This window comes from Rhinatrema bivittatum, chromosome 4 (assembly GCF_901001135.1).
Source record: "Rhinatrema bivittatum chromosome 4, aRhiBiv1.1, whole genome shotgun sequence".
Classification (NCBI taxonomy): Eukaryota; Metazoa; Chordata; class Amphibia; order Gymnophiona; family Rhinatrematidae; genus Rhinatrema; species Rhinatrema bivittatum.
The window spans coordinates 75,555,871-75,571,363 of NC_042618.1; the positions used below are offsets into that span (position 1 = coordinate 75,555,871).

Consider the following 15,493-nt stretch of genomic DNA (forward strand, 5'->3'; position numbering starts at 1 on the left):
TCTCTCAGAACTTTCCCTGGAACCAGGTACTCGCTCCTCGAAGGCCTATACATTCCAGCTCCTGGGCTTCTATGAGACATTGTGTGAGTGATACCATCAGGTTCGGTACATGTACTCTGCTTACCCTGCCTACTCACTATATTTCAGTTTCTCTACAGCTCAGCCTCCAGGGATCGCTGTTCTAGTATCTGAGTGACTATAGCCCAGCCGGGCATTCCAGCTCACCACTGCCACCTCTGGTGGTTCAGTATACTGTCTAATAAAAGAACTAGTGTGTGTCTGTCTCCATACTCTGAGCCTGACCGGTGGTCCCTCTCGGGGTCTTCCCTCTCGGGCGTGGTCATCTGCCACTGGTCCAAGGATCCACCCACAGCTCTCCTAAATACTACAGATTGCTAACTCTTATCTGATTGCTCCTCCCATCAGATAGCGGTTTCAGTACAGATTGCTAACTCCTCATGGAGAACACATCAGGATGAAAGTTACATGGAAGCAGTCTGTTGGTCCCAGAACATGGGGGAACTGTGCTATGGTATAGAAACCCCTCTTCAGGACCAGCAATTCTCTATGCTTTCTGTAACAGCCACATTTGTTTGCTGTTTGAGGAGAATGCAGAGTAAGGAGATGGTACTTAAAATTCCTCATCATCACTCCCTGTTGCTGCTTTCCCTTCAACCCTGGCAATCACTGCCATCACTAATCCAAGCCATAAATGTTGCAGGCATGCTTATCCTGCCCTGCCATCCCGCCACACCTTCCCGACTTCTTGGAGTTTCAGTTTTTCTCTGTTTGCTTGTTTATAATTTATGGTCTTTTAGGGGGTCATTTATCAAAATGCATTAAGGCATTTTTGCATGCGTTAAGGGCTTACCGCATGCAAAAACATCTTTAATGCATGCGATAGCACCATATCGTATGGTGCGATGCAAATTTGAAAAACAGGAGGAGTTAGGGGTAGGGAGTGGGCTGGGTTTGCCAGTCTGCAAAGTGCTATCGCACAGACTTAACGCCAATTTTAACTATGCCTTTTTCAGTAGCGTTAAGCCTGTGCGATAGCTTGCGTTACAGGGCGGTAAGGTTTAATCACATTTCACGATGTCTCCTGAAAGGTCTGTTTTAGTAGATTTGAAGCTCCCGGAGCACCATCTGGGGGGAGAGAGAAAGAGAGAGAGAGAGAGACTAGCCATCTCTTCTCCCTAGATAGGTATTTGTATCCCTATGGTAGGCCCACCTAGTAACTCGAGGTGAGGTTTAGGTATTAGTGTAGGGGGCTAGGGGCCACTTTGACAATCAACATGAGACGTACGAACAGAACAGTGGTCTCTTGTGAAGATTTGATGGCCTTCGGAGTGAGAAAACTCACCCAAAGATGAGATTTGGGCAATGTTCTCTCCACCTAGCTTGATGTTATCCAAGTAGAGATATTTTATAAGCATCATTTATAAGCATCATTTTCAACAATAAAATATTTAGAAGTTTTTAGTATAGCTGTTAAATGTAGTGTGCAATGTGTTACGCATGTGATAATTATCTGTCAAGTGTGTTATAATGGAAAAAAGGTTGAGAACCACTGCTCTAGGGAATATGATGTAAATACAAATTCAGCTGCGTATGGCTCACAGTACCTGGTGCAAGCACCTGGAAAAAGGTGCCTGTGACATGCTCCCTGTAACACCGACAGTTGTTTGGAAGGGACTGGAAGTCATGAAATGAAAGAAGCTCAACAGTTTCACACGGCCTGGAATGGCATGGGACTTCTCAGTTACTGGATTGAGGTCTACTTTGACATCTTCATATAAAGCCATTATGGCCTGAAAGCTCACACAGTACCTTGTGATCACGTCCTCCGCTGGAATACTCAGTAATGTGTTGTGGGGATGAAAGATTTTCTCCTTTTGGGCGCTACTGCCCCACCTGTACCTATTGCATCTCTGCCTTCCTTCCCTTTTGGTGCTGCTGAGTAGCTGTCTGAACAATCAAGTGTGCCAATACCCCTATAAACTGGCCTAACACTGTGACTGCTAGAAGCATGGCCTGGCAGGTAAGGTTTTTTATATTGGTGCAAGCCTCTGTAGGCATGTCTGCTGGCATTTGGAAAAAATAACAAGTGATATTTGCCATTTTTATGCGTTTTATCCAAAAACAACACATGGCTACAATTCTAAAGCTGGAGCTATTTTTAACAAATTTTTGCAATATTTAGTGAAAAAATATGTATTATTTTAATGCAAGAAGCTGACGGGACCTTTATTTGCATATATATCAGTGAAAAGTTTAAAATATTGCGTCATTTTGGATTTGTCATGCAAAATTTGTAAATATCTCGCAATAAAAGCCAATTATCACGTGTTAATGCTCTAACGCATCATAGTAAATGACTCCTTAGATTGTAAGCCTTATGAGGAAGTGAAATATCTACTGTACCTGAATGTAACTAGCCTTGAGCTACCAATAAAAAAGCATGAGCTTAATTTAAATAAATACACAAAAAATGAAAAATAAACCAGTCAAATATATAAAAAAAATTATTTTAAAAACTTCAGTGATAAGAAATATGGTGACATAATATTACAATTTGCATCTGGAATGACAGTTCCTGTATCTTGTAAAGGTACAGCTAAGTTAGTTTCAGCACTCTCTTGCTCAGTATCATTGCCCACATCAACAGTCAAATCATTATAAGTTTTTGAAGAATGAAGTCTCATGTGAGAAGAAACTCAGCTACTTGGTGATATAAAGGCTGGCTGCACTAGGACAGAAGCATGAGTCCACACAAATTGTATCACTATTGTAGTAACATAAACTGAAAACTGCGCAACAACTAAATGAAATAAATGTTGCATTTCCTAGCAAGCATTGTGGTAATGCCAGAAATAAAGGTCAGATGTATTTTGAAACACATTAAAGAAATTCAGTCTTCCTACAATTCCATGGATGACTAAAATCAAAACATGACATCATACATTCACTCCTGTTAAGTGAGGGCTACTCCTGTACACATTTTCCTCCTCTATTCTCTTGCAGACTCTTCTGCCTTACAAATTCAACCTATTGTAAAACTTTTTTCTAACAAAAAAATAGTATTGCTGAACATCTGAAATACAACAGAGTACAAGCACTTTACTGCTGTTCTTTAGTCAACATTCTCAGTGTTCTTTTCTTCTGTTTGGGTTCTTTTTTCATGTCTGTGTTTAACTGCAGTCCAAAATGTGATCTTCTTCAAAACGTGCTGCATCAATTTTCTGGGCAACCAGGACATCTGGCTTCCTAATAATGTGGCATTTTTGCCAATGGTGTCAAGGCACAACCTGTAAAAACATGAAAGTTGATTTAATATTTTATGATCAGGCATAAAAGAAGAATTCAGACATTAAGAGTAAAATGTTTAGGGACAAAATAGGCATTTCAATTGTTTAAAATAAGAATTATTCAAATAAAATTTGTCATAGTATTGGATACCACATAGATCCATTCAGATATGACAGCAAGTGTGAGAGAAATATATAATTTGAGAGGCTGTCTTAGAACCAAAATTAACACTTTAGGGAAGGGCTCCCCAAATAATGGCCTGCGGGCTACATCTGGCCCATGGAGCATGTCTATCTTGCCTGCAAAATGTTTCCTGCCCATAGTCAAACTGGCCTTAAGCAAGGTTTACTCTCTCTTTGGACCCATGTGCAGCACAGTTGGTTACATAGCTAATGCTGCAGTGGCAGCAGGGTTCCCAACCCCTGCCAGGAGACGAGGAAGACACAGGAGGGGAGGAGGATGCAATGAAGGGAAGGGGGTGTGAGTGGGAAGAGAGTAAAGGAGGGTGAGGGGAGGAATAAGAGGAGAAGGGTGGGGTGGGAGAAAGCAGTGAAAAAGGGGAGAGAAATAGAGATGAAGCAAGAGCATATGAGGGTTTGTGAATGAGAGTGTGCCATACACACTACCCAACAATTTACCCACTCCCCCAGAGGCCACATGCTGGGAAAGTAAGCAGTGTGTGGGAGATGGTAGGTGACAGGGTTCCTCCGCAGGGTGTAGCAGTTAAATGTAGTTCCGGGGCTTGAAAAAATGGGTGGGGTGGGGGCAGTCCGAGGGCGTGGCCAGAGGCCTCTGCAGGGCCGCTGTGCCAGGGGATCATGCGCCGGCACTTGGCTGGCAAGTGTAACTTCCACAACAATGGTACCGGGCGGGGGGGGGGGGGGGTTCTTTAGGGCTGGAGGGTGAGACAGGTAGGGGAAGGTGGTGGTGGGGGGATGGGGAAAGCCAGCTGGTCTCCCCGAGGGCTCGGTGTACATAAGGTGCACTAGTGTGCATCTCCTTGCGTGCGCCGACCCCTGATTTTATAACATGTGCGTGACTGCGCGCGCATGTTATAAAATCCGGCATACATTTTAAAATCTGCCCCAATTTGTTTTGAGGAAATGTTTGATTTTGTGTAGGTGGGTTTTGTAATTTGTTTCCTAAATGGCTGGGTTTGTGTTGTATTAAGGTGTAGTGAGGGTTACTGTTGATCGTTTTGTGAGGATTTGTATAAAGTGATGTTTGTGGTTACATTTTGAGTTTGTATGTGTATGTATTTGAATATTATTATTTATGATTATATTTTGAGTTTATACCTACTGTAGTATTATACAGTAGGTAGAAAAAGGTATTTTGAGAAAATACCTACTGGACCTGAATGTAACTCGTCTTGAGCTACAATGAAAAGGCATGAGATAAATACACTAAATAAAATAAATACATATAGCAAATGTTGCTTACCTGTAACAGGTGTTCTCACAGGACAGCAGGATGTTAGTCCTCACATATGGGTGACATCATTAGGATGGAGCCCAATCACGAAAAACTTGTCAAAATTTCCAGAACTTTGACTGGCCCCTACTGGGCATGCCCAGCATGGCACCAACCCTGCAGCCAGCAGGGGTCCCCCTTCAGTCTTATTTGAAAGCTACAGGCAGTGCCGAAAAATAAAATAACAAAACGTTACAAACCCAACACTGTGGGGCGGCGGGCGGGTTTCGTGAGGACTAACATCCTGCTGTCCTGTGAGAACACCTGTGAGAAAGCAACATTTGCTTTCTCACAGGACAAGCAGGATGGTAGTCCTCACATATGGGTGAGTACCGAGCTGAAGATGTCCGAACATGCACCAAATGTACCCAAAGGCGTGCAACAGGCACAACAACTGGGGCGGAATTTAGTAGAGGGCATGCTGAACCCCACCGGGCAGGCGAAAGGGTGTTGGTACGTCACGTTGTAAACAGGTTACGAAGGACAGACTGGCCGAAGATGGATTCCTGTCTTCCGGCTTTGTCCAAGCAATAGTGGGCTGCAAAGGTGTGGAGAGAACTCCAGGTAGTAGCCCTGCAAATGTCAGGAAGCAGCACCAATCGTAGGTGTGCTACTGAAGTCACCATTGCCCTCACAGAGTGTGCTTTAACATGGTCTTGGAATGGAATGCCTGCTTGCTAATAGCAGAAGGATATGCAGACCACCAACCAGGAGGAGAGAGTCTGCTTACCCACAGGCTTCCCTAACTTGTTAGGGTGGAAAGAGATGAACAATTGAGTGCTTTCCCTGTGGGCAGCTGTACGGTCTAGGTAAAACGCTAGAGCCCGTTTACAGTCAAAGGTATGCAGAGCCTGTTCTCCTGGGCTGGCATGGGGCCTGGGAAAAAAGGTAGGTAGTATGATGGATTGATTAAGATGAAAATCCGAAACTACCTTAGGTAAGAATTTAGGGTGAGTGCGGAGTACCGCCCGGTCCTGCAGAAGTTTAGTGTAAGGCGGATAGGTAACTAGAGCCTGCAAGTCACTAACTCTGCGAGCTGAAGTGATAGCCAAAAGGAAAATCACTTTCCATGTGAGATATTGAAGGTCACAGGAGTGAAGAGGCTCGAACGGTGGTTTCATGAGCAGACCCAAAACCAGATTAAGGTCCCAAGAAGGGGCCGGAGGAAGTAGTGAAGGCTTGATATGGGGCAAGCCCTTCAAAAAGCATGTTACAAGGGGTTGTACTGATATAGGGACATCCCCGACACCTTTATGGAAGGTGGCTACCGCACTGACATGCATTTTGATGGAAGAAGTCTTTAGACCTGACTCAGATAGATGCCAGAGACAGTCCAGAAACTTCGGGACTGGACAGGAAAGGGGGTCAAGGGACTGAGAAGAGCACCATGACGTGAACCTTTTCCATTTGTAAGAGTAAGATTTTCTCGTGGAAGGCTTCCGTGAAGCAATCAAGACACGGGAAACTGGTTCAGAAAGGTTAAGTGGTTGAAGGATTAACCTTTCAACATCCATGCCTTCAGGGATAAGGCGTGAAGATTGGGATGGCGTAGGCTCCCGTCGTTCTGAGTGATCAGAAGCGGGTCCTTTCCCAAGGGAATGTGCCTGCGGATGGAGAGATCCTGAAGTATTGGAAACCACACTTGGCGTGGCCAGTGAGGTGCTATCAGGATCATGGTTCCCTTGTCCTGACGTAACTTCACGAGAGTCTTTGAGAGAAGAGGAAGTGGAGGGAATACATAGAGCAGACCAGTTGTCCACGAGAGGGAGAATGCGTCTCTGGGTCGAGAGAGTTTGCTGCGAATGAGAGAGCAGCAGTTTTCCACTTTGTGGTTTTGTGGGGACGCAATGAGGTCTATTCGAAGATATCCCCATTGTTGAAAAATGGAGTTCGCCACTGAGGGGTTGAGAGACCACTCGTGCGGTTGAAAGACGCGACTCAGCTTGTCTGCCAGCACATTGTTCACTCCTGGTAAGTAGGTGGCCTTGAGGTACATCGAATGGGAGAGAGCTTCCGCCCAAATCTGTGCAGTTTCCTGACACAGAAGGAAGGAGCCCGTACCTCCCTGCTTGTTGATGTACCAAATGGCCACCTGGTTGTCCGTCTGAATCAGGATGATATGATTTGATAGGCGATCCTGAAAAGCCCTGAGAGCATATCTTATTGCTCGAAGTTCTAGGAAATTTATTTGGTGTTTGGCTTCCTCTGGAGACCAAGAGCCTTGTGTCTGCAGATTGGCTACGTGGGCTCCCCACCCGAGGTTGGAAGCGTCGGTGGTGAGAATGATTTGAGGATTTGGAACCTGGAAGGGCAATCCCTGGAGGAGATTGGTCTGATTTTTCCACCAGGCGAGAGACAGACGGAGTGAGTCGGTGACATGGACAATGGCCGACAGAGGCTGAATAGCTTGAGTCCATTGAGACCTCAGAGTCCAGTGCATGAGTCTCATGGCCAAGTGGGCCATTGGTGTGACATGGACTGAGGATGCCATGTGTCCCAGGAGAATGAGAAATTGGTGTGCAGTCGCAGAGTACTGAGACTGCAGCTGGTGAGCAAGAGATACAAGAGTCAGTGCTCATTGTCGAGGCAGGAAAGCCTTTGCCTGTAAGGTGTCCAAGTCTGCCCCAATGAACGACAAGGTTTGAGATGGGACTAAGTAGGATTTGTCGAAATTGACGAGCAGCTTGCTGAGTGGGAGCCCTGATTAACCAGTCGTCCAGATAGGGGTAGACGTGAACACCTTGTGTCCTGAGGAAGGCTGCGACGACTACGAGGCATTTTGTAAAGACTCATGGTGCAGATGCTAGGCCGAATCGAAGCACTCGGTATTGATAGTGCTTGGGCCTACTGGAGGTCTCTGGACCTCCAGGACGCATACACCTTATCGCAATATGGGTGTATGCGTCCTGGAGGTCGAGAGCAGAGCCAGTCTCCTCTTTGTAGAAGAGGTAGAAGCGATCCCAAGGTGACCATCTTGAACTTTTCTCGCTGGAGGTACTTGTTGAGGGCCTGTAGGTCCAGAATAGGACAGACGCCTCCCAATTTTTTGGGAATTAGGAAGTACCAGGAATAGAACCCTAGGCCTTGCTGAGAGTATGGAACGGATTCTATTGCTCTTGACTGGAGAAGGAGGGAAACCTCTTGATCCAGAAGAATGGAGTGTTCGGATGTTCTCCACGTCTGTAGAGGTGGGGATCCGGTGGCAGGGCAAGAAAGTTCATATGGTAACCCTGAGCAATGATTGCCAATAGGTCGGATGTGATTGAATGCCACATGTTGTGGAAGTGGCACAATCGACCTCCCGCTGGTATGTGCAACAGAGGAATCTGGCTGCTGCTCTCTAGGTGGAAGTCAAAATCCTGAAGCAGGTCCTGGTTGAGGGGCTGCTTGTGGTTTTTGTTTAAGGGCTTGATGAGACTGCGGTTTTTGATAAGGTCTCGTGGCACAGGATCTGGTTGGTGGCGGGTAAGACTTCTTCGGGCGGAAGAATGACTTCTTAGAGTCCTTTCTGAAGGGCTGTTTTGAGGAGAAGTCGGAAGGCATCAAAGAGAGCTGTCTTAAGGTCTCATGATGGTCCTTTAATTCTGCCACCATCCGTTGAATCTGTTCGCTAAACAGATTATCTCCGACACAAGGCAGGTCGGATAACTGGTCTTGTAATTCTGGGCGAAGGTCAGAAGACTTGAGCCAGGCCCATCGTCTCGCCGAAATAGCAGCTGCAAACACTCTGGTAGAAGTGTCAAAAATGTCATAAGATGTTCTAATCTCATGCTTGCCTGCCTCAAAACCCTTGTTTACTAGGGTTTGTAATTGTTCTTGAAATTGCTGAGGCAGGGAGTCTGAGAAGTCCTGTATCTGCTTAAAAATGACCCTGTTATATTGGGTCATATAAAGCTGATAGGCGGCAATTCGGGAGATGAGCATGGCCCCTTGGAATACTCGGCGACCAATGTTATCTAGGAACTTCTGTTCCTTTCCAGGAGGAACAGACGAGTGAGGCTTTGACCTCTTCGCCCTCTTTTGTGCAGACTCTACCACGACCGAGTGGTGATCAAGCTGTGATTTTTGAAAACCTGGAGCTGACTGCACCAAATAGGTAGTGTCAGCTTTCCTGTATACTGGAGCAATTGATCCAGGATATTCCCAGTTCTTCTTGAGGAGATCGAGAAGGACCTGATGGATGGGAATAGAGGTGATTACCTTGGGGGCATCCAGGAATTGGAGCAACTCCATCATCTGCTGCCTATCATCCTGTTCCATCTGTAATTGGAAGGGAACCAATTCAGACATTTCCTTCACACAGTTTATAAAGGAGAGGTCCTCTGGAGGAGAACGCTTCCTACTTCAGTGGGTGAAGGTGGTGAAGGTAAATCATCGGTGTCTGTTGAGGTATCATCAGTCCAGGTATCATAAGGATCAGCACCCGTTCCTCTAGGAACTAGAGGGGGACAGGGTGGTTGGATACCTGAAGGTCCTGGTCTAGGCTCCAAAGGAATCGGAGGAATTCTCAGAGGCACCGATGATGGCATCGAAGGCACCGGTGCAGGCATCGAGGGCATTGATGGATGACTCGGTGGCGCCGACGGACATATCGGCACTGATGAATGGGTCAGTGGTGAGGGATTGTATTGGCATCGATGGCTGAGGCAGAACTCCCGATGGAGGGATGCAGAACGGTGTTTCTCCTCCCGATGATGCTGTCAGTGGGGAGGGCATTGGAGCCATCGGAGACCCGGGATCCATCGGTGGAAAAGCGGCCATAAGCGCTTCCATCCTGGAAGGGAACGGTGCCAGCGCTGCCGGAATTGGGTCGATGATCGGTTCCATATACTGTGCCGGTGTCGGAGGAACCTGAAGACGTTGCATCGCCTTGTCGATGGCCTCCTGAACCATCCGGTCCAGTTCTTCTCAGATACCTAGAGCAAGCAGCCCCGGCTCTGGAACAGAAGAAGGAGGCAGAGGCATAGCCGGAGGGACCACCGTTAAAGGCGGAGTCGCGGCTCCTGATCCCTGATAGGATGAGGGTTGTCTCAGTGACCCGGTCGCAGGAATGGTCGGTGCCTTTCCTGGACGGGGTTTCTTCAACAGCTACTCGGACAATGGCGAGGTCAATGATTTCGCTCCCTCGATGGTCCGAGTCTTACGGTGTCGATGGCGATGTTTCTCCCTGTGATCCCCTCGATCCTGAGGGTGAGTAGAGGGTGTTGATGGCCGAGAAGTCGTCAATGCCGGTTGGTCACCGGTCGGTGGTCGATGCTGGCGCGAAGTTGACGGTGCTGATTCTGACGACGTCTATGCAATGGACGGAGTCGGGGTTTGAGCACGGAAGAGAAGTTCCATCTTCTCCATTCTGGCCTTGCGACCCTTCAATGTCATTAGGGCATATTTGGTGCAGGTCAAGACATCGTGCTCACGTCCTAGACACATTACACAGACTTTATGGGGGTCTGTGATAGACATGGTGCGGGTACAGTCCGGACACTGATGAAACCTCAACGCCATGGCCACGGAAAACAATCGAGCCACGGTACGGTCGATGGCCAGTAGGCCGCGAGGGCCAAACTCAATGGTAATCGACGGGAAACGGGAAAAAACTTACCAGAGTACTGCGGACTGAGAAAAGTTAGAGGAGGGACCCCTGTGGGGCAATTTAACTTTTAGTAATTCCGGGAGGAAAATTCCTGTCAGGAATCTCTTCAGAGTTCCTTTACTGCGAGGCTACTGCTGCGTAGAAAAAAGAAGACTGAAGGGGGACCCCTGCTGGCTGCAGGGTTGGTGCCATGCTGGGCATGCCCAGTAGGGGCCAGTCAAAGTTCTGGAAACTTTGACAGACGTTTTCCGTGATTGGGCTCCATCCTGATGATGTCACCCATATGTGAGGACTACCATCCTGCTTGTCCTGTGAGAAATATGTGTTTAAATATTAAGAACATAAGAACATAAGAAAATGCCATACTGGGTCAGACCAAGGGTCCATCAAGCCAAGCATCCTGTTTCCAACAGTGGCCAATCCAGGCCATAAGAACCTGGCAAGTACCCAAAAACTAAGTCTATTCCATGTTACCATTGCTAATGGCAGTGGCTATTCTCTAAGTGAACTTAATAGCAGGTAATGGACTTCTCCTCCAAGAACTTATCCAATCCTTTTTTAAACACAGCTATACTAACTGCACGAACCACATCCTCTGGCAACAAATTCCAGAGTTTAATTGTGTGTTGAGTAAAAAAGAACTTTCTCCGATTAGTTTTAAATGTGCCCCATGCTAACTTCATGGAGTGCCCCCTAGTCTTTCTATTATCCGAAAGAGTGAATAACCGATTCACATCTACCCGTTCTAGACCTCTCATAATTTTAAACATCTCTATCATATCCCCCCTCAGCCGTCTCTTCTCCAAGTTGAAAAGCTTGGAGAAGTAGTGTTTTTCAAATTAATGTATTCATATGCTCATTATATTTTTCAAATTAATGTATTCATATGTTCATTATATTTTCTCTAAAAAGTTTAAATCCCACTTGTTGATTTCTGCTGTATTAAGGTGTAGGGGGATGCTAAGTATTCAACCAACCATTACTGTGTCCATAGTAAGTATTATGGATAAGAGAATGTATTAAACTAAGATCTCACCAGAACTGTGAGCAGAAGGTATTAAATATTAACATAAATCATGAATTCAATATCTTGGCTCAGTTCATTAATGTAACCCAGAGCTCAAAATATCCTAGTTTGCCGTGACACTCAAGAGTTTTGAGTCCTGTTCCAGGAATGTCCGCTTCTGCTGAAACTGCTTTTTCTTTCTGGATGGGGACCTGTCTCTGAACTGAATGGCTCTCAGTGAGTTTGAGCTGCATGGTGCCCAAACTCCAGCACTGGTCTTCAGTCTCACAAGACTTGAGAATTCGAGATCAGTGCCAGAGTTCAGGCACTGTGTGGCTCAAGCTCACGGTGGCGGCAGCAGTGACAGTCAGCAGATAAATGGGAGGAGCTGAAAGGAGTCTTGAGGGTATGGCTGGCTTCAGCCAGCTGGGGGTGGGAAAGCTGTAGAAAGCTTTAGATGGAGGGGAGGCCTGCTTGCTGGGAGGGTTAAGGGGACAAAGGAAATGGCTGGCTGGTGGGAGGTTAAGTGTGCAGGGATGAAGGATGGGGGTTCAAAGGGAGACTGCTGAGGACAAGAAAGGAGGATGAGAGGGAGGAAAACTGATCGGGACCAGGGCATTCTGTTGACAGCAAGCTTGTGGTGCACAGGTGGGTGGGCTGATATACTAAGCATTTTTTTCCCAGTAGGCACAGAAAGGGAAAACAGCATTAGTAAATCAGACCCTAAAGGAGTTCAGCAAACCTTGGTGCTCTCTGACAGCTCTCTCAACACCCACTCTCCAACTCTTCAACTTCGGAAATGATGATAGGGAGGTCGAGACAGCTCTCAGAGAAAGTGACAGCTCCTAGATCCAAATAAAATTTGTCAAGATCTAATGTAACCAATTTTTTTTGGTATGTCAGATTTCATCTGTTCCTTTACACTTCCAGTTCAACTGGAACTGGTCTCTAATGGGCTATGGTGTCATAAACATTAATTTGGAATTACCCAGAAGAGTTTTTTTTCCCATTATATATAATCCCATATCTAACCAAGCCATCAAAATGTTAGTCTTTTATCAGTGGCTACAAACCATGGCTTCTTCTACAACATGGTATGCATGCAATCTGAGTCTGATTAAAAGGTCTTGATTTGCACAATGGCTTAATTTTCTTCCCCAGCCCTACTTGGCCTAAGATGCAAATATCTGGCCCAGGAATCAAACCACAAAGTTGCTTATCTATAAAAAGTGTTCTCCCTCAACAGTAGAGCAAACAGCCACACAAGGTGGGTGACATCATCCAACAGCACTGAAAAGTTAACTCTCTCAGTTCAGAAAGTTTAATTGCACTTTCTGAACATGCACAGGAGTTCCTGTTGTCGCTGCATGCCTCTCCTACAGTCTATTTTGTAGGTAATATCAACTTCCCAGAGAGGAGTGAGGGAGTGTGTGGTTGTTTGTTCTGCTGTCTACAGTGAACAGGGTTACAGGTAAGCAACTTCACTTTCTCTGAGGACAAGCACAACAATATTGCCACACAAGATGGGACTCCGCAGCTGAGAGTTGCAACTGAATATTTGTGTTCATTGATGCTTTACTGCAACCAGTCATTAATCAGCGGGCAGTTGAGAATCTATTTAAAAATGTATGAGTACAAATTGTCCAAAGGCACTGTAGTGTGTGATTCTTGTTCCAAACAATAGTGATGGGTAAAAGTGTGTATTGACCACATCGCTGTTTTGAAGATATCCTGGACAGATACTAAATTAATGTATGCCATTTAGGTGTCAACTGTTCTCACTTGATGGGCTTTTTGATATTATTTAGGAGAGTTGTGGGTGGATCCTTGGGCCAGTGGCAGATGACCATGCCCCCAGGGGAAGATCCCGAGAGGGACCACCGGTCAGGCTCAGAGTATGGAGACAGACACACACTAGTACTTTTATTAGACAGTATACTGAACCACCAGAGGTGGCAGTAGTGAGCTGGAATGCCCGGCTGGGCTGTAGTCCCTCAGATACTGGAATAGCGATCCCTGGAGGCTAAGCTGTAGAGAAACTGAAATATAGTGAGTAGACAGGGTATGCAGAGTTCATGGACAGAACCTGATGGTAACACTCACACAATGTCTCATAGAAGCCCAGGAGCTGGAATGAAGTAGGCCCTCGAGGAGCGAGTACCTGGTTCCAGGGAAAGCTCTGAGAGAGCAATGGTAACTCACAGATGTAGTAGGCAGCGATGACTTCCAGGCAGAAGTGAATTCCGAAGAAGTCCGGGAATGAGGGCCCTCGAGGAGTGAGTACCGGTTCCAGACTGCAACCTACAAAGTAAGAGAGAACGAGGCTCCTGAGGAGCGGGTACCCCTGGTTAGTCCGAGGAGGCAGAGTAGCATAGATAGAACGAATCCTTATCCGTGTCCATTATCCTTGCTAACTTGAGTTGTTAGCAATTCAGAGACCTTTAAATATCTGAAGCGGATGACGTCATCTCAGGGGGACGCCCCTGAGGTTCGCGCCACTTCTGGTACTTGAGGCGGGGCCGCGCAGCACGCGTGCCCCTAGGCATCAGGTCAACATGGCGGATTGCAGCGTCGGGCTGGTCCGGGGACGCAGGACGAGATCGAAAGAGAGACGCCGTGGCAGCCAGCCTTCCATCAACCCTGGAGGGAGTCGCCAATGCGGTAAGGTGGGCGGAGTGGAGACATTGGGCAGCAATGGTCGCAACACTTTTATCACCTGTGAAAGTTTGTAGTCCATTGCTATACAACATTGGGCTATATAGTGAGTCAGCGATGTAGACAAAGTCTGCTTTATAAATGGATTCCTTATGATTCATATCATAAGCTATAAATAGTTAAGATGATTTTCTATATGATTTAGTTCCATCTTGATATAACAGGAGTGCGCTTCTACAATCTAGCATATATAAAGCAAGCTCTACTGGTAGTAGTGGATAGGGTTTTGGAAAAAATGTTGGCAAAATTATAGTTTGGTTTAGATCTTTTATCTTTATTCAAAATGTGTTAATTGCTAATGCTTGATACCCTAAGCGATGTACAAAAACATATATAAAATGTAGATAATATAATAAATACAAAATCAAACATCAAAACAAAAAAAAAGAAACATATCTATGACCGCGGAATATTCACAGCATATGACATATTCAAGACAAGAATAGGAAGCAGAAAGTTCGGAGTGTATGTGCTGTTCAATTGTGATACTACGTTTGGTAGAAACTTTGGATGAGGTCTGAGCACCATTCTATTTTTGAATATTTGGGTGTAGAAAGATACGTAATCAGAGCTGAAGTTATTGCAATTAGAAAATGTGTCTTCCATGTGACAAATTTCAAATCTGCTGTAGCCATAGGTTTATATGATGCTCTCATTAACTGCAATTGGATTTGAGTTGAGGTGGAGGAGCTTTTATTGGCAGTTTTAAATTATAAAGTCCTTTTACTAACTTTGATATCAATGGTATTTTTGAGATTGCTTGACCTCCTGTTTGCTGATGATAAGCAGAAATGGCACTCAATTGCACTCTTACTGAATTAGACTTCAAACCTGAAAGGCGAATTTTAAAAGAGATGCGCATGCAAGTAGCGTATATTCACGCTACTGCTATTTTATAAACCTCGCACATACGCGCATAATTACTGGTGCGCAAATAACTTTGCTCGTGTAAAGAAGGGGCAGATTTGGGATGGGTTAGGGGTGTTTCTGGTCGGGTCCAACATTTGCATTCATAAATCCCAATTTTATAACCTGCGGATGCAGCACTCATATGGCTGCTACCTACAAATATTTACTTCTGCTCTTTATCAGGTGTAAGTCAGAATAAAACTCTCTTTAGCCAAAAACTGACTGAGTGAGGGGTCTGGGTAAATGGAGGGGGGGAGGGGGGGAGTGCAGGGTGAAGAACTAGAGGGGTCTGGATGATCTACAGCTAGACTGGGCAAACTGGTGGACTAACTGCTAAAACTGGTAATTTCCTTCACACGTGCTTGTTATAAATTGTGCTTACTTGCATGTGTAAATCAACAAGTCCTAAGGAAAATACATAAATAACATTTCTTCATGTAACTTCTTAAAATTAGGAGCATGCATATCCACGCTAGGCGATTTTATATAAT

The 15,493-nt window shown here is 45.6% G+C and overlaps 1 protein-coding gene across 1 annotated transcript in view; it reads right to left on the reverse strand.

The window, feature by feature from the left end:
• Positions 1–2,512: 2,512 nt before the first annotated feature.
• Positions 2,513–15,493, reverse strand: part of KLHDC1 (kelch domain containing 1) — a 300,634-nt gene continuing 287,653 nt past the window's right edge. The window contains exon 14 of the mRNA XM_029597434.1: positions 2,513–3,308. Coding sequence (XP_029453294.1) covers positions 3,134–3,308 — 175 coding nt within the window. The 3' untranslated portion in view covers positions 2,513–3,133. The remainder of the gene's footprint in view (positions 3,309–15,493) is intronic.